The sequence below is a fragment of the Mustela putorius genome, unplaced genomic scaffold, assembly GCF_011764305.1.
Source record: "Mustela putorius furo isolate JIRA1106 unplaced genomic scaffold, ASM1176430v1.1 tig00003987_pilon_pilon_pilon, whole genome shotgun sequence".
NCBI lineage: Eukaryota > Metazoa > Chordata > Mammalia > Carnivora > Mustelidae > Mustela > Mustela putorius.
This window is the reverse complement of record NW_025422126.1, coordinates 2,452,587-2,471,286: the sequence shown is the minus strand read 5'-3', so window position 1 is coordinate 2,471,286 and position 18,700 is coordinate 2,452,587. Positions and strand designations below refer to the sequence as shown.

Sequence of the window (18,700 nt, the reverse complement as noted above, 5' to 3'; positions counted from 1 at the left end):
CAGAAAGAAAAAAAAGCAGAGGCACCAAGAGGGGGAGTCAGAGGGTGGAAGATACCATGTTAATGAGCGTAAGCTATAACTCAGCTACTGAGATAGGTATTTTGGGATATTCTTCTTCAGAGGGAATAAATATTTGTCCCCAGTTCTCCAAAGCTACCTGTATAAATTTGATTCATCTCAAATCATAAGCCCCTAGGTTTGTGGGAGGGTCTCAGTTTTTCATATCACCAGTTTTTACTATGGTGCTTGAAAAATAGTTTCATGCTCAAAATATACTTGCCAAAGGAGTAATGAATGAAAGTTTACTGGCAAACATATGATAAAATTTCTACCTTCAACAAAATATTCTAAATTTGATGCTGTTGCATGCCCAGCAAAAATGAGCTTTCTCCTTTCCAATTTCAATAGTTTTTAGTTTCCTAAGGTGTGAACCCAAGGAATTCCTCCCTCACCTTGGGGTCACAGGCCCTGTCAATATTCTCTCTTAAAGGGCTTATGACTTTCTTTCTTTCTTTCACAATTTTTTATTGTGTTAATCACCATACATCATTAGTTTTTGATGTAGTGTTCCAAGATTCATTGTTTGCATATAACACCCAGTGCTCCATGCAATCTGTGCCCTCCTTAATACCCAACACCAGGCTCACCCAACCCCCTACCCACCTCCCCTTCAAAACCCTCAGTTTGTTTCTCAGAGTCCATAGTCTCTATGCTTCATCTCCTCCTCTGATTTCCCCCCTTCACTTTCCTGTCCTTCTCCTAGTATCTTCTATGTTATTCCTTATGTTCAACATATGAGTGAAACCATATGATAATTGTCTTTCTTTGCTTGACTTACTTCCCTTAACATAATCCCCTCCAGTTCCATCCATGTTGATAGAAACTGGTGGGTATTCATCCTTTCTGATGGCTGAGTAATATTCCATGGTATATATGGACCATATCTTCTTTGTCCATTTGTCTGTTGAAGAGCATCCCAGCTCTTTCCATAGTTTGGCCTTTGTGGACATTGCTGCTATAAACACTGGGGTATATGGACTCATGACTTTCCTTATGGGTAGGCAAATTATGTGATAGATTCTGAAATTTCAAATCTCATTTCTATCCATACTTGGTTTGTGACATTTGGTGATTCACATTCACTGGGTGTCATTTACTCTTCGTGTGAAATGGGAAAAATACCAATTCCTGGAGTGGATCTTCAGTATCTAAATACAAAAAAATATGAAGGACTACAAAGTGTTTACTATAATCTCTGGCATAAATTAATTTCTCTGTGACAATATAATATTCTATTCCTAGAATACCACTAGCCATTTAGAATCCTGTCTCTTCAGCCAATTACTATTCCAAGAAATGTGCACAAGTAACCTTCTAAAGTAGCGTAATTGTTCTAAACTACTGGCTCAAGACATCTACTTACTGCCCCCTGTGTAAAGGATGGATGGAGTCTAAATATGAAGTTGTGATTAAGGCTCTTCACCATCAGGAAAAATCTGCCTGTGCGGCCCCTCCCCTTCCCCCTTTCAGTGTTTTCTGTGCATCAGCTACTCTGGGCTGGAAATGTTTCAAGAATGCAAACATTTTTCATGGTGATTCCCCCTTTTCCTTCTTTACCTTATGTTAGATGACTCAATCTCAAAGTCAAGAATCATCTTGTAATTGCCTTCAGCCCCTCTGCCCCCACTGCCCTGTCTCCTTCCTACATTCATAACCACCTGCTTGTAGGGAAAGAACATACAACAATAGTTTTGGTTATTGGAAACATGTATCCTTTAATTAGAGTGTCACTCATTGAGGGCAGGAAATATTTTCTATTCACCATTGTATGTGTCTTATTATTTGCATGTTCCATGAAGACAGAGTTTAAGATATGCCCAAGTCTCCTAGTGTCTTCACGAAGAATATTACAAGAAAATCTGTGTTTTCGCCTGTCTGTGGGCATAGGAGGTGAGGTTCTGAAATATCTCCCCAGGCATGATTTCTTTAAACCACACTGCTGTTAGCCACAGAGTCTTCTACCTGTTGGGCATCCCTGGCCTTGAAGACCAGCACATATGGATTTCGATCCCCTTCATCATTTCCTATGTCATTGCCCTGCTTGGGAACAGCCTGCTCATCTGCATTATTATCATAAAGAGCAGCCTCCATGAACCCATGTACCTCTTCCTCTGCATGCTGGCTGGAGCAGACCTCGTGCTCTCCACCTGCATAGTACCCCAGGCCTTGGTCATCTTCTGGTTCCATGCTGGGGAGATCTCTCTGGATCAATGCATCACTCAGGTTTTTTTCTACTCTTCCACCTTCATTTCTGAGTCAGGGATCTTGCTGGTGATGGCGTTTGACCGCTACATTGCCATATGCTACCCCCTGAGATACACCACTATTTTTACAGGTGCACTGATTGGGAAAGTCGGTATGATCATCTTCTTGAGAAGTTATGGTACAATTTTCCCTATAATATTTCTTCTGAAAAGATTGACTTTTTGTCAAAATAATATTATTCCACACACCTTTTGTGAACACATTGGTTTGGCCAAATATGCTTGTAATGACATTCGAGTGAACATCTGGTATGGACTTTTTGTCATCATAACGACAGTGGTCTTAGATGTCCTGTTAATATTTGTTTCTTATGTGCTGGTTCTCCGTGCTGTCTTCCACATGCCTTCCCGAGACGCTCGCAACAAAACTCTCAACACATGTGGCTCCCATGTCTGCATCATCATCCTCTTTTATGGGCCTGCGATCTCCACAAGTCTTATTCAGCGGTTTGGAGGCCACATTCCACCTCATATCCATATCTTATTGGCTAATGTCTGCATTCTGGTTCCACCTATGCTGAATCCCATCATTTATGGGATTAAGACCAAGCAAATTTGGGAGCAGGTGTCTTACATATTTTTTCCAAAGCAGAAATAACCTTGGCAGAAGAACAGCATTTTTAGCATCTCTAGCTACCAGTGAAAGTGTAGTGAAATTGGTGCATGGTGTGGGTCAACTGAAACAGTAGGAAAAACTCAGTAACTTTAATTTATGGAGTAAATTTATCAGGGAGTTTTCAGGAGTTATATTTTCTATTGGCCAAATAACCTCAGAGAGGTTTGTCATTTCTGGCTGGGCCAACTGCCATCTGCAAAGAACCAGAGACAGCATGATTTTTTTTTTTTCCTGAAGTTTGTCCTTTTAAACAATAGTCTGATTATTAGAAATGCATCAATAATACTCCATAGTGTATATGGACCACATCTTCCTTATCCATTTGTCCGTTGAGGGCATCTTGGTTCTTTCCATAGTTTGGCGACCGTGGCCATTGCTGCTATAAACATCGGGGTACATATGGCCCTTCTTTTCACGACATCTGTATCCTTGGGGTAAATACCCAGGAGTGCAATTGCAGGGTCATAGGGAAGTTCCATTTTTAATTTCTTGAGGAATCTCCACACTGTTCTCCAAAGAGGCTGCACCAACTTGCATTCCCACCAACAGTGTAAGAGGGTTCCCCTTTCTCCACATCCTCTCCAACATATGTTGTTTCCTGTCTTGCTAATTTTGGCCATTCTAATTGGTGTAAGGTGATATCTCAATGTAGTTTTAATTTGAATCTCCCTGATGGCTAGTGATGATGAACATTTTTTCATTTGTCTGATAGCCATTTGTATGTCTTTATTGGAGAAGTGTCTGTCCATGTCTTCTGCCCATTTTTTGATATGATTGTCTGTTTTGTGTGTGTTGAGTTTGAGGAGTTCATTATAGATCCTGGATATCAACCTTTTGTCTGTACTGTCATTTGCAAATATCTTCTCCCATTCCGTGGGTTGCCTCTTTGTTTTGTTGACTGATTCCTTGGCTGTGCAGAAGCTTTTGATTTTGATGAAGTCCCAAAAGTTTATTTTTGCATTTGTTTCCTTTGCCTTTGGAGACATATCTTGAAAGAAGTTGCTGTGGCTGATATCGAAGAGATTACTGCCTATGTTCTCCTCTAAGATTCTGATGGATTCCTGTCTCACATTGAGGTCTTTTATCCATTTCGAGTTTATCTTTGTGTACGGTGTAAGACAATGGTCGAGTTTCATTCTTCTACATATAGCTGCCCAGTTTTCCCAGCACCATTTATTGAAGAGACTGCCTTTTTTCCACTGTATATTTTTTCCTGTTTTGTCGAAGATTATCATAGAGTTGAGGGTCCATATCTGGGCTCTCTACTCTGTTCCACTGTTCTATGTGTCTGTTTTTATGCCAGTACCATGCTGTCTTGGTGATCACAGCTTTGTAATAAAGCTTGAAATCAGGTAACGTGATGCCTCCAGTTTTATTTTTGTTTTTCAACATTTCCTTAGCAATTTGGGGTCTCTTCTGATTCCATACAAATTTTAGGATTATTTGCTCCAGCTCTTTGAAGAATGCTGGTGGAATTTTGATTGGAATAGCATTGAAAGTATAGATTGCTCTTGGCAGTATAGACATTTTAACAATGTTTATTCTACTGATCCAAGAGCATGGGATGGTCTTCCATCTTTTTGTGTCTTCTTCAATTTCTTTCATGAGTGTTCTGTAGTTCCTCAAGTACAGATCCTTTACCTCTTTGGTTAGGTTTATTCCCAGGTATCTTATGGTTCTTGGTGCTATAGTAAATGGAATCGATTCTCTAATTTCCCTTTCTGTATTTTCATTGTTAGTGTATAAGAAAGCCACTGATTTCTGCATATTGACTTTGTATCCTGCCATGTTGCTGTATTGCTGTATGAGTTCTAGTAGTTTGGGGGTGGAGTCTTTTGGGTTTTCAATATAAAGAATCATGTCATCTGCAAAGAGAGAGAGTTTGACTTCTTCATTGCCAATTTGGATACCTTTTATTTCTCTTTGTCTGATTGCTGTTGCTAGGACTTCTAATACTATGTTGAACAAGAGTGGTGAGTGGGCATCCTTGTCATATTCCTGATCTCAACAGGAAGGCTGTGAGCTTTTTCCCATTGAGGATGATATTTGCTGTGGGTTTTTTATAGATTTTCTCCAAAGAAGACATACAAATGGCTATGAGACACATGAAAAAATGTTCATCATCACTAGCCATCAGGGAGATTCAAATTAAAACCACATTGAGATACCACCTTACACCAGTTAGAATGGCCAAAATTAGCAAGACAGGAAACAATGTGTGTTGGAGAGGATGTGGAGAAAGGGGAACCCTCCTACACTGTTGGTGGGAATGCAAGTTGGTGCAGCCACTTTGGAGAACAGTGTGAAGATTCCTTAAGAAATTAAAAATAGAGCTTCCCCATGACCCTGCAATTGCACTACTGGGTGTTTACCCCATAGATACAGATGTAGTGAAAAAAAGGGCCATCTGTACCCCCAATGTTTATAGCAGCAATGGCCACGGTCGCCAAACTGTGGAAAGAACCAAGATGTCCTTCAACGGACGAATGGATAAGGAAGATGTGGTCCATATACACTATGGAGTATTATGCCTCCATCAGAAAGGATGAATACCAACTTTTGTAGCAATATGGACAGGACTGGAAGAGATTATGCTGAGTGAAATAAGTTAAGCAGAGAAAGCCAATTATCATATAGTTTCACTAATTTGTAGAGCATAACAAATAACATGGAGGACGTAGAAATATAGAAAGGAGAAGGGAGTTCAGGGAAATTGGAAGGAGAGAGGAACCATGAGAGACTATGGACTCTGAAAAACAACCTGAGGGTTTTGAAGGGGCAAGGAGGGGAAGGTTGGGGGAGCCAGGTGGTGGGTATTAAGGAGGGCACATACTGCGTGGAGCACTGGGTGTGGTGCAAAAACAATGAATTCTGTTGCGCTGAAAAGAAATAAAAAAAATTTATTAAAGTAATCTACAGATTTACTGCAATCTATACCAAAATTCCAATGGTGTTTTTCACCATTGGAACAAAAAGTCCTAAAATATGTGTGGAACTAGAAAAGACCTTGAATAGCCAAAAAAATCTTGAGAAATTATAATGTAGAAGCATCACACTCTCTGATTTCAAGCTTGAACAACGCAATAATGATCAAAATAGTGGCATTTCCATGAAAACAGAGACATTGAATAATGAAGGAGAATTGACAGCCCAGAACTACCCCCCACATATATGGTCAGTTAATTCATGGTAGAGAAGCCAAGAATATACAATGGGGAAAAAGACAGTCTCTTCAATAAATGGTGCTGGGAAAACTGGACAGCCACATGCAAATGAATGAAACTGAATTACTATCTTATGCCATATGCAAAAACTAACTCAAAGTGGATTAAAGACTTGAATATAAGACATGAAACCATAAAATTCCTTGAAGAAAACAGCAGGTAAGCTCCTTGACATTAGTCTTGGCAATGATTTTCTAGATTTGACACCAAAAGCAAAAGCCACAAAAGCAAAAATAAACAAGTGGAACTGCATCAAACTAAAATGATTCTGTGCAACAAAGGAAAGCATCAGCACAATGAAAATGTACATATGGAATGAGATAAAATATGTGGTATTCCAATAAAAAGTTAATATCTAAAATATGTATGAGTTGTTGAATTTATATAATTCAGTAGCAAAAACCCAACTGATTAAAAAGTGGGCAAAGGACCATAGATTTGAGGGTCTATTTCTGGGCTCTCTATTCTGTTCCATTGATCTATGTGTCTGTTTTTGTGCCAGTACCATGCTGTCTTGATGATGACAGCTTTGTAATAGAGCTTGAAGTCCGGAATTGTGATGCCACCAACGTTGGCTTTCTTTTTCAATATCCCTTTGGCTATTCGAGGTCTTTTCTGGTTCCATATAAATTTTAGAATTATTTGTTCCATTTCTTTGAAAAAGATGGATGGTACTTTGATAGGAATTGCATTAAATGTGTAGATTGATTTAGGTAGCATAGACATTTTCACAATATTTATTCTTCCAATCCAGGAGCATGGAACATTTTTCCATTTCTTTGTGTCTTCCTCAATTTCTTTCATGAGTACTTTATAGTTTTCTGAGTATAGATTCTGTGTCTCTTTGGTTAGGTTTATTCCTAGGTATCTTATGGTTTTGGATGCAATTGTAAATGGGATTGACTCCTTAATATCTCTTTCTTCTGTCTTGCTGTTGGTGTAGAGAAATGCAACTGATTTCTGTGCATTGATTTTATATCCTGACACTTTACTGAATTCCTGTATAAGTTATAGCAGTTTTGGAGTGCAGTCTTTTGGGTTTTCTACATATAGTATCATATCATCTGCGAAGAGTGATAATTTGACTTCTTCTTTGCCGATTTGGATGCCTTTAATTTCCTTTTGTTGTCTGATTGCTGAGGCTAGGACCTCTAGTACGATGTTGAATAGCAGTGGTGATAATGGACATCCCTGCCGTGTTCCTGACCTTAGCGGAAAAGCTTTCAGTTTTTCTCCATTGAGAATGATATTTGCGGTGGGTTTTTCATAGATGGCTTTGATGATATTGAGGTATGTGCCCTATATCCCTACACTTTGAAGAGTTTTGATCAGGAAGGGATGTTGTACTTTGTCAAATGCTTTTTCAGCATCTATTGAGAGTATCATATGGTTCTTGTTCTTACTTTTATTGATGTGTTGTATCACATTGACTGATTTGCGGATGTTGAACCAACCTTGCAGCCCTGGAATAAATCCCACTTGGTCGTGGTGAATAATCTTTTTAATGTACTGTTGAATCCTATTGGCTAGTATTTTGTTGAGTATTTTCGCATCTGTGTTCATCAAGGATATCGGTCTATAGCTCTCTTTTTTGGTGGGATCCTTGTCTGGTTTTGGGATCAAGGTGATGCTGGCCTCATAAAATGAGTTTGGAAGTTTTCCTTCCATTTCTATTTTTTGGAACAGTTTCAGGAGAATAGGAATTAGTTCTTCTTTAAATGTTTGGTAGAATTCCCCCGGGAAGCTGTCTGGCCCTGGGCTTTTGTTTGTTTGGATATTTTTAATGACTGTTTCAATCTCCTTACTGGTTATGGGTCTGTTCAGGCTTTCTATTTCTTCCTGGTTCAGTTGTGGTAGTTTATATGTTTCTAGGAATGCATCCATTTCTTCCAGATTGTCAAATTTATTGCCGTAGAGTTGCTCATAGTATGTTCTTATAATAGTTTGTATTTCTTTGGTGTTAGTTGTGATCTCTCCTCTTTCATTCATGATTTTATTTATTTGGGTCCTTTCTCTTTTCTTTTTGATAAGTCGGGCCAGGGGTTTATCAATTTTATTAATTCTTTCAAAGAACCAGCTCCTAGTTTCGTTGATTTGTTCTATTGTTTTTTTGGTTTCTATTTCATTGATTTCTGCTCTGATCTTTATGATTTCTCTTCTCCTGCTGGGCTTAGGGTTTCTTTCTTGTTCTTTCTCCAGCTCCTTTAGGTGTAGGGTTAGGTTGTGTACCTGAGACATTTCTTCGACAAAGCAGGAAAGAATGTCCAATGGAAAAAAGACAGCCTTTTCAATAAAGGGTGCTGGGAAAATTGGACAGCCACATGCAGAAAAATGAAATTGGACCATTTCCTTACACCACACACAAAAATAGACTCAAAATGGATGAAGGACCTCAATGTACGAAAGGAATCCATCAAAATCCTTGAGGAGAACACGGGCAGCAACCTCTTCGACCTCTGCCGCAGCAACATCTTCCTAGGAACAACGCAAAAGGCAAGGGAAGCAAGGGCAAAAATGAACTATTGGGATTTCATCAAGATCAAAAGCTTTTGCACAGCAAAGGAAACAGTTAACAAAATCAAAAGACAACTGACAGAATGGGAGAAGATATTTGCAAACGACATATCAGATAAAGGACTAGTGTCCAGAATCTATAAAGAACTTAGCAAACTCAACACCCAAAGAACAAATAATCCAATCCAGAAATGGGCAGAAGACATGAACAGACATTTCTGCAAAGAAGACATCCAGATGGCGAACAGACACATGAAAAAGTGCTCCATATCACTCGGCATCAGGAAAATACAAATCAAAACCACAATGAGATATCACCTCACACCAGTCAGAATGGCTAAAATCAACAAGTCAGGAAATGACAGATGCTGGCGAGGATGCGGAGAAAGGGGAACCCTCCTACACTGTTGGTGGGAATGCAAGCTGGTGCAGCCACTCTGGAAAACAGCATGGAGGTTCCTCAAAATGTTGAAAATAGAACTGCCCTATGACCCAGGAATTGCACTATTGGGTATTTACCCTAAAGATACAAATGTAGTGATCCAAAGGGACACATGCACCCGAATGTTTATAGCAGCAATGTCCACAATAGCCAAACTATGGAAAGAACCTAGATGTCCATCAACAGATGAATGGATCAAGAAGATGTGGTATATATACACAATGGAATACTATGCAGCCATCAAAAGAAATGAAATCTTGCCATTTGCAACAACATGGATGGAACTAGAGCGTATCATGCTTAGCGAAATAAGTCAAGCAGAGAAAGACAACTATCATATGATCTCCCTGATATGAGGAAGTGGTGATGCAACATGGAGGATTAAGTGGGTAGAAGAATAAATGAAACAAGATGGGATTGGGAGGGAGACAAACCATAAGTGACTCTTAATCTCACAAAACAAACTGAGGGTTGCCGGGGGGAGGGGGTTTGGGAGAAGGTGGTGGGATTATGGACATTGGGGAGGGTATGTGATTTGGTGAGTGCTGTGAAGTGTGTAAACCTGGTGATTCACAGACCTGTACCCCTGGGGATAAAAATATATGTTTATAAAAAATAAAAAATTAAAAAAAAAAAGTGGGCAAAGGAAATGAATGGACATTTTTCCAAAGAACACATGAGATGACCAACAGACACATAAAAAGATGCTTAATATCCCCCATCATCAGGGAAATACAAAATCAAATACAAATACAAATTATCACCTCAAACCTATTAGAATGACTGTCACCAAGAAGGCAAGAGATAACAAGTGTTGGTGAGGATGTGGAGAAAAGGGAACCCTTGTACACTGTTGGTGGAAATGTAGATTGGTGCAGCCACTATGAAAAACAGAGTGGAGGTTCCTCAGGAAATTAAAAATACAACTACCATATAATCCAGAAATTCCACTGTGTGGGTATTTACTCCAAGGAAAGAAAAATACCAACTCAAAAAGATTTCTGCACCCTCACATACATTGCAGCATTATTTACAAATATAACCAAGACATGGAAGTGACAAGGATTCATTGGTGGATAAATGAATAAAGAAAAAAAAATATATATAGTATACACACACACACACACACACACTCACCATGCTATAAAACATTTATATAATATATGTAATGTATATGTATATACACACACATACACACTCACCATGCTATAAAACATATATATAAATAATATATATAATGTATATGTATACACACACACATATATATATATATTCAATAGAATATTTTTTCACCATAAAAAAGAAGGTAATCTTGCCATTTGTAAGAACATGGATGGACCCTGAAAGCATTATGCTAAGTGAAATAAATCAGATACAGAAAAATAAATACTGTAACATCCTAGTTATATGTGGAATTAAAAAAACCCACCTACTGAGCTCACAGATACAGAGAACAGATTTGTGGTTGCTGGAGGCTGGGGTGTGAGTGACATGGGTAAAGGCGGTGAAAGGTGCAAACTCGCAGTTATAAAATACAGAAATCACGGGATGTAATGTATAGCATGGTGAGTATAGTCAATCACACTGTATATTTGAAAGTTGCTAAGAGAGTAGATCTTAAAAGTTCCATCACAAGAAAATAAGTTTGTGATTGTGTGGTGATGGACGTTAACTAGGTTGATTATAGTGATCATCTGTCACATGTACAAATACTGACGCATTATGTTGTGCACATGAAACTAATATACTGTTATATATTGAGTAAATATCAATTTTGAGAGGAGCAAAAAAAAATTCATGTTTACTTTCTTACAATTAAACAGACTGGCAATTAGAAACCTTTCTTCCAGTCCCGTCTATGTTGCTACAAAAGTTGGGTATTCATCCTTTCTGATGGAGGCATAATACTCCATAGTGTATATGGACCACGTCTTCCTTATCCATTTGTCCGTTGAAGGGCATCTTGGTTCTTTCCACAGTTTGGCGACCGTGACCATTGCTGCTATAAACATTGGGGGTACAGATGGCCCTTCTTTTCACGACATCTGTATCTTTGGGGTAAACACCCAGGAGTGCAATTGCAGGGTCATAGGGAAGTTCTATTTTTAATTTCTTGAGGAATCTCCACACTGTTCTCCAAAGAGGCTGCAACATGGACGGGACTGGAAGAGATTATGCTGAGTGAAATAAGTCAAGCAGAGAGAGTCAATTTTCATATGGTTTCACTTATTTGTGGAGCATAACAAATATCATGGAGGACAAGGGGTGTTAGAGAAGAGAAGGGAGTTGGGGTAAATTGGAAGGGGAGGTGAACCATGAGAGACTATGGACTCTGAAAAACAATCTGAGGGTTTTGAGGGGGCGGGGGGTGGGAGGTCGGGGTACCAGGTGGTGGGTATTATAGAGGGTACGTTTTGCATGGAGCATTGGGTGTGGTGAAAAAATAATGAATACTGTTTTTCTGAAAATAAATTAATTGAATTAAAAAAAAGAAACAAGAACAAGTAAGATAAAATTAGATACTATTTATAATAGCAACACATCTATAAAATAGCTAAGAATTAGCTAAAGAAAGAATACATAAGACTTCTACAGTGAAGTTATAAAAAACTATTAAAGATCATAAAAATATTTCTAATTAACTGGAGTAGTATAGATGTAGTTATAAAAAATTATAATTCTCTTTAAATTAATCTGTAACTTTAGTAAATTCCTAATTAAGATTCCAGTTGGATTTCTAGAGGTACATAGTAAGCTTATTTTTTATATTATATAGAAGAATAAATGACTAAAAATATCTAAGTCAATTTTGAAAGAATAGAACAAAGACTTATTGACAAAGGAATGAAGTCATAAATGCAAAACACAACACTACAAACTTAGTAGCATAGAAAAAAACAAAACAAAAAACCCCTTTCTTTCATGTTCAGAAGGTGGCGCTCTAGATCGAATTTGTGGTTTCTTCTGTGGGAGCTGGTTCTCCAGGATACACTTGGGAGGGTGTCCAGGGAGGCTGGTAGTAGAGTGGTGGGAAATGTGGCTTAGCACCTGAGGCTCTGTGGGGTACTGGGGTACTCCCAGAGGTCTGTCGTAGAGTTCCTGCTAAAGTCCTGAAGCACACAGCTCCAAGTGCATTTCTTTAATGTTCTTTGATATTCTTATCTGCTTCCTTTCCTTTCTGATCACTCCCTCCACTCATGGAGGACCCATCTCAGAAATCTGAGTGCTGCTGGAGAGAAACGGGTTTCTCCGGCCCTAACCCAGGCAACAGGTACACCAGGCTTTTGCTTTCCACCTCCTGCATGGGAGAAGCTGCTTCCCACCCCGCTGCTGGAGAAGTTGCCAGCTGGTGCTGCCAAAAGTTTAGCCCTTTCAGGGTCACTCTGGGAAAGCGGGTACTTCTGCGAGTTCATCCCTTTCTTCCAAACTCACCTGGATCCCACTCCCATGATGTGCTGGAATCTCTCTTCAGGAAGGCCAGAGTTCTGTAAATTCTCTTTTGACCACGGTTGTATGCCCAGTTTTGCACTCACCAGGGGTTTGGTGTTCTTTCTCTCCTCCCACCCCTCACCCATCCCACCACGGGGTCTCCAGGAATGGGGCAGGGCAGACTTGTGGACTCCTTTGGATCCATAGCCCTTACCCAGAGCCTCCCTTTATATTCAGATGCACAGATGGGCTACCTGTCCCCTGGGTTCCTTCGTGTGCTGTGTAGAGGCAATTTTGTTCAGTTACAGATCAGTCTGATCAGTTGTTAAAAAATGAGAGAAAAGAGAAACCACTTAGGCCACCACCGTGTTGGCATCACTTCTTCCACCGCTAAACAAATAGAATTTTTTGGTCTATCCTACCTCAATGAAGCTGGAAAGAAGAACCCCAAAAAGGAAAGCTACAGGGCAAGTTCATGAACATAGATGCAAAAAGCCTCAAGGAAAATATTAGCAAATAGAGTCCCCCACATTAAAATGAAGTGTATACCATGGGTGTGTGGGATTTATTCCAGGTGTGCAAAGCTGGCTCAGTATCTGAAAATTGATCATGGTAATTTACCACATCAAAAGGCTAAAAAATATAATTTTTTTTACTAATTATTTTACTAATTATTGCAGAAACAGCACTTTAAAAAACTAAACACTAACTCATGGTAAAACTCCCAGGGAAGTAGAGTAAAGAGAAACTCCCCCAGCCTGACAGAGAAGTCTATAAACATATCTACAGATAACATTATACTTAATGGTGATAAACTGAATACCTTCTCCATAAGACAGGAAACCAAGTAAGGATATACTTTCTTGTCGGTCTTATTCAACATTGTACTAGAAGTCTTACTTAGTGTAACAAGAAAGGAAATACAGGATATACTAATTGGAAAGGAAAAATCAATACTATGTCTACTCACAGATGATGCAAGTGTCTGTGTAGAAAATTCCAAAGAACTGATTAAAAAAAAAAAACAAAACCCAAAACAAAACCCAAACCACTTCCGGAACCAACGAGTGTAAATATAAGTAAGTCAGTTCTTTCCCTCCATACAACCTTAGACAAATGGATTTCAAATTAAAAGAAAAATATAATTTGAAACACTACCAGGAGGGGCACCTGGATGGCTCAGTCAGTTAAGCTAGGATTCTTGGTTTGGGTTCAGGTCATGATCATCAGGGTCTGTGCTCAGTGGGGAGTCTACTTGAGATTTTCTCCTTCTCCTTCTGTTCCCCCCACCCCCCCTCAAATAAGTGTCTTTAAAAATAAAATAAAATACCACTAGGAAAACATATGAAATACTTAGGTATAAATCTAACAAAATGTGTGCAAGGTATATATGTGAAAACCTACAAAACTCTGATGATAGAATCAAATAAGGTATGGAGAAATGTATAGAGATTCAGTGCCTATAGATTAGAATACAGTATTGTTAAGATGTTAATATTTCCTAACTTTGAATGTAATTCCAATCAGAATCCCAATAATTTTTTTCTGAAGATTGAGAGAGATTTATTTATTTGAGAGAGAGAGACAGAGAGAGAGAGAAAGAAAGCATGACCAGGGAGAGGGGCAGAGGGAGAAGCAGGTTCCCCACTGAGCAGGGAGCTCGATGTGGGGCTTGATCCCAGGACCCTGGGATCATGACCTGATTAACCAACTGAGCCACCCAGGCGCCCCCATCCCCCATATTAACGTTTTTATAAGTATTGACAAACATGATTCTAAAGTACTTATGGAAAGGCAAAAGCCAGAATAGCCAACACAGTACTAATGGGGAGCAAAATTGAAGTATTCACACTACCTGAATTCAAGACCTTCTGTAAAGCAGCAGTAATCCGAACAGTATGACATTGTTGAAAGAATATACACATAGATCAGCGGAGCAGAATAGGGAGCCCAGAAATAGACTCACACATGTAGAGTCAGTTATCTCTGACAGAGGAACAAAAGCAACTCAATGGAGAAAGGACTGACATTTCAACAAATGATTCTCTGACTTATTTCACTTAACACAATGTCCTTTAGGTCCACCTGTGTTGTTGCAAATGGCAAGATTTCATTCCTTTCTATGGGTGAGTAATATTCCTGCATATGTATATGTACCACATCTTTTTTGTCCATTCATCTATTTATGGACTTTTTAGTTGCTTCCTTCCATATCTTGGCTATTTTAAATAATTCTGCAGTAAACATGGGTATATATGTCTTTTTTTTTTTTTAAAGATTGTATTTATTTATTTATTTATTTATAGACAGAGATCACAAGTAGGCAGAGAGGCAAGCAGAGAGATGGGTGGGGGAAGCAGGCTCCCCGCTGAGCAGAGAACCCGATATGGGGCTCTATCCCAGGACCCTGAGATCATGACCTGAGCCACCCAGGCGCCCCATATGTCTTTTTGAATTAGTGTTTTTTTTCCCTTGGGTATATAACCAGAAGTGGAGTTACTGGATCATGTGGTGCTTCTAGTTTAGTTTAGTGCTTTTTCTTTTTTTTTTTAAGATTTTATTTATTGGAGAGAGAGAGAGAGAGGCAGGCAGAGATAGTGAGAGAGAGCAGGAGAAGGGAGGAGAGGGAGAAGCAGGCTGCCTGCTGAGTGGGGAGCTTGATGGGGGACTTGATGCCAGGACTCTGGGATCATGACCTGAGCCGAAGCAGACACTTAACCGACTGAACCACCCAGGCACCCCTAGTTTTAGTTTTTTGAGGAATATCCATACTATTTCTCACCAGTAGCTGCACCGGTTTATATTCTTACCAACAGTACATGAGGGTTCCCTTTTTTCCACATCTTTGCCAATATTTGTTATCTCTCGACTTTTTGATACTAGCCATTCTTACTGGTGTGAAGTGTTACCTCATTGTGGTTTTGATTTGCATTTCCCTGATGATGAGTTGTGTTCAGCATCTTTCCAGGCAACTCTTGGCCATCTGTCTTCTTTAGAATAATGTCTATTCAGTTGCCCTGTTCCTTTTTAATTAGATTATTATTTTATTAATATTATTTTGGTGTTGAGTTATATGAATTCCTTATATATTTTGGATGTTAACCTTTTATTAGATACATTATTTACAAATATTTTGTTCCATTCAGTAAACCTTTTAATTTTGTTGATGGTTTCTTTCACTGTGCAAAAGCATACCATGTGATATCACTTTTATGTGGAATCTAACCCCCCCCAAATGAATGAAGAAGCTAATAAACAGAAACAGATGCATACATATGGAGAACAAACTGGTGGTTTCCAGATTCCAGAGGGAAGGGAACTAGGGGGATGAGTGAAATAGGTGATGGGGATTAAGAAGTACAAACTTCCAGTTATAAAACAAATCACAGAAGATGAAAAGTATAGCATATACAGAGAATAATATTAGTCAGTAATATTAGAATAATGTTATGTAATAATGTATGGTTATAGATGGTGACGGTGACTACATTTATCATGGTAAGCATTGATAATGTATAAAATATATGTTGCACACCTGAAAAGAATATAACATTATATATAAACTATTCAATTAAAAAAGACCACAAAAACCAAAAAGCTGTTTTTCTTTGAAAGACACTGTTGAGAAAAATGAAAATACCATCCACAAATTAGGAGAAAATATATTTTCTCTCTTTTTTAAAAAAAATCTATTTTTAAAATTAATCTCTACAGCCAATGTGGGGCTTGAACTCACAACCCCAATATCAAGTGTTGCATGTTGCAATGACTGAGCTAGCCAGGTGCCCCAGGAGAAAATATTTTCAAAAGGAATATCTGAAAAAAAAAAAAAAAGAAAGAAAAGTAAAAAGACTGCATCTCTGCAGGTACTGGGGGGCTTGTCAGTTAAGCGTCTGCCTTTCGCTCAGATCGTGATCTCAGGGTCCTGGGATCAAGCCCCACATCAGGCTCCCTGCTCAGTGGAGAGTCTGCTTTTCTCTCTCCCTCTGTCTCTGCCCCCTACTCGTGTTCACTCTCTCTTTTTCTGTCTCTCAAATAAATAAATAAAATCTTTAAAAAACTGTATCTCTGCTAAAGGACTAATATCCAACATATACAAAGAACTCTTAAAACTCAACAATGAAAAGCAGCCCAGTTATAAAATGAACAAAATATCTGAATGGATACCTTAGTAAGAGTGATATATAGATGGTTAAAAAAGCATATGAAAAGATACTCAGCATCATTTGTCATTGGCAAATTGAAAATTAAATGAAAACAAAGAGATACCATCACACACCTTTTACAGTGGCTTATATGTGCAAATCTGATGATCCAGGTTGTTGGTGAAGATGTGGCAAAGAACTTTCATTCATTGCTAGTGGGAGTGTGACAAACAGATAGTCACTTTGGAAGACAGTGGGCAGTTTCTTACAAGGCTAAGCATAGCCTTACTGTATGATTCAATAGCTATTTTCCTGGGTGTTTATTCCACTGATTCTAAATTGATGCCCACTTAAAAACCTACATAATAATGTTTACAGCAGCATTATTCATAATCACCAAAACTTGAAGCAAGGAATAATGGAGAAATAAATGATAAATTTATTTTATAAGATAAATGGAGAAACAAACTGTGGCATATTCATACAATGGAATATTCAGTGACAAAACAAAATGAGCTATGAAGTCAGGAAAAAAAAAGTATGAATTTTATATATGTATTGGTAAGTGAAAGAAGACAGTTTGAAAAGATTATATGGGTATGATTCTATATGACAATATGGAAAAAGCCAAACTAGAGCAATGGTTAAAGGACCAGTGGTTTCCAGGAGTCTGAAGAGAAGGGAGATGGTTGATGACGTGAAACACAGGAGATTTTTTACTGCCCAGATTTTGGTGTCTAAAACCATTCTCCTCTAAGAGGAACAGGGTCCTGTGGAGAAATTGCTGATCTTAGGCCTGGGGCAGGACATGCATAAGGTGTTTCTGGAGCATCTTGTGCCAGAGAGTAGAGGCATGCCAAACAAAACCAAGCAAAACACAGTGATGGTAGATATTAAAGGAACACAGGAATCAACTAAAAGCTCTTCCAGTAGCCAAATATGAAGAATTTGGGCAACAAAATAAAGCATAGTGGATTATAACCCAAAGAAATATCCAAGCTCCCATACTAACATCAACAAATAATTGAATAAGTACATCAGTGTGGGGGAGGACAGAAATCCTGTGCAGAAGAATTCTTACAACTTATATACATACTCATGCCACAAGGAAGTGGAGCAAAACTCCCCACCTAAGTGTGGGCTGTTAGGAAAGTCAGTTAGTGACTTTCCTCTGGAGAGTTCATTCTGGAAAGGGAGACGAAGAGTAACTCTGCAGTGGAGGAGCGGGAAAGACTTGGCCATGTGAATGAAATCAACATCAGCAGCCATGAGGCATGTTATACTAAGTACCCTTGTTACAATGTGATAAAAACTGTAACTTTCCTCTGCCTTCTTCCTCCTCAAACCCTATAACCTCAGCATAATCACAAAAGGAACATCAGGCAAATCCCATTTGAGGGTCATCTTATAAAATACTCGACCTCTACTGGTTTAGCTTGTAAAAGTCATCAATGACAAGGAAAGTTAGCGCAGCCTAAAGGGAAGTTACTTCTAAATACCATGTGGTATTCTGAATGGGCTCTTGGAATAGAAAAATGACAGCAGGTAAAAACTAAAGGAGTCTGAATAAAGTACGGATATTACTTGATGAAAATTCATCCATATTATTTCATTAATTGTACCAAACATGCCACACCAATGTAAAATGCTAGCAGGGGAAACTGGGTCTATGGCAACTGTGTACTATACAGTTTTTCTTTAAATAGAAAGCTGTCCTAAGAAAGCAAATTTATAAAAAACTAATTTGTATATTGATTTTCAGGTTATATATTTTGATTGGTAATGGGATTAATGTGTTTACTTTCCACTGAAACAGAAACAGAGCTATTTTACATAACAAGGCTAACATTGCATTTCTTGAAAGTAGTCCATGTGTACATGGAATCTGGTGTGGGCGTGACCAGGGAACCCTCAGGACCTGAGGCATGTGCATTCAGCTGCAGTCCCTTGGGTGTCAGCTTCCTCTGCGGTCTTTAGGCAAATGCATAAAGACTCTGCTGCCTGCT

The 18,700-nt window shown here is 38.7% G+C and overlaps 1 protein-coding gene across 1 annotated transcript; it reads left to right on the top strand.

The window, feature by feature from the left end:
- Window positions 1-1,977: 1,977 nt before the first annotated feature.
- On the top strand, window positions 1,978-12,611 carry LOC101689088 (olfactory receptor 52B4-like). Its single transcript, XM_004768224.2, has 2 exons — window positions 1,978-2,906; window positions 12,455-12,611. Exons 1-2 carry the CDS (start codon window positions 1,978-1,980, stop codon window positions 12,609-12,611), a joined length of 1,086 nt encoding a protein of 361 aa, XP_004768281.2.
- Window positions 12,612-18,700: the final 6,089 nt, after the last annotated feature.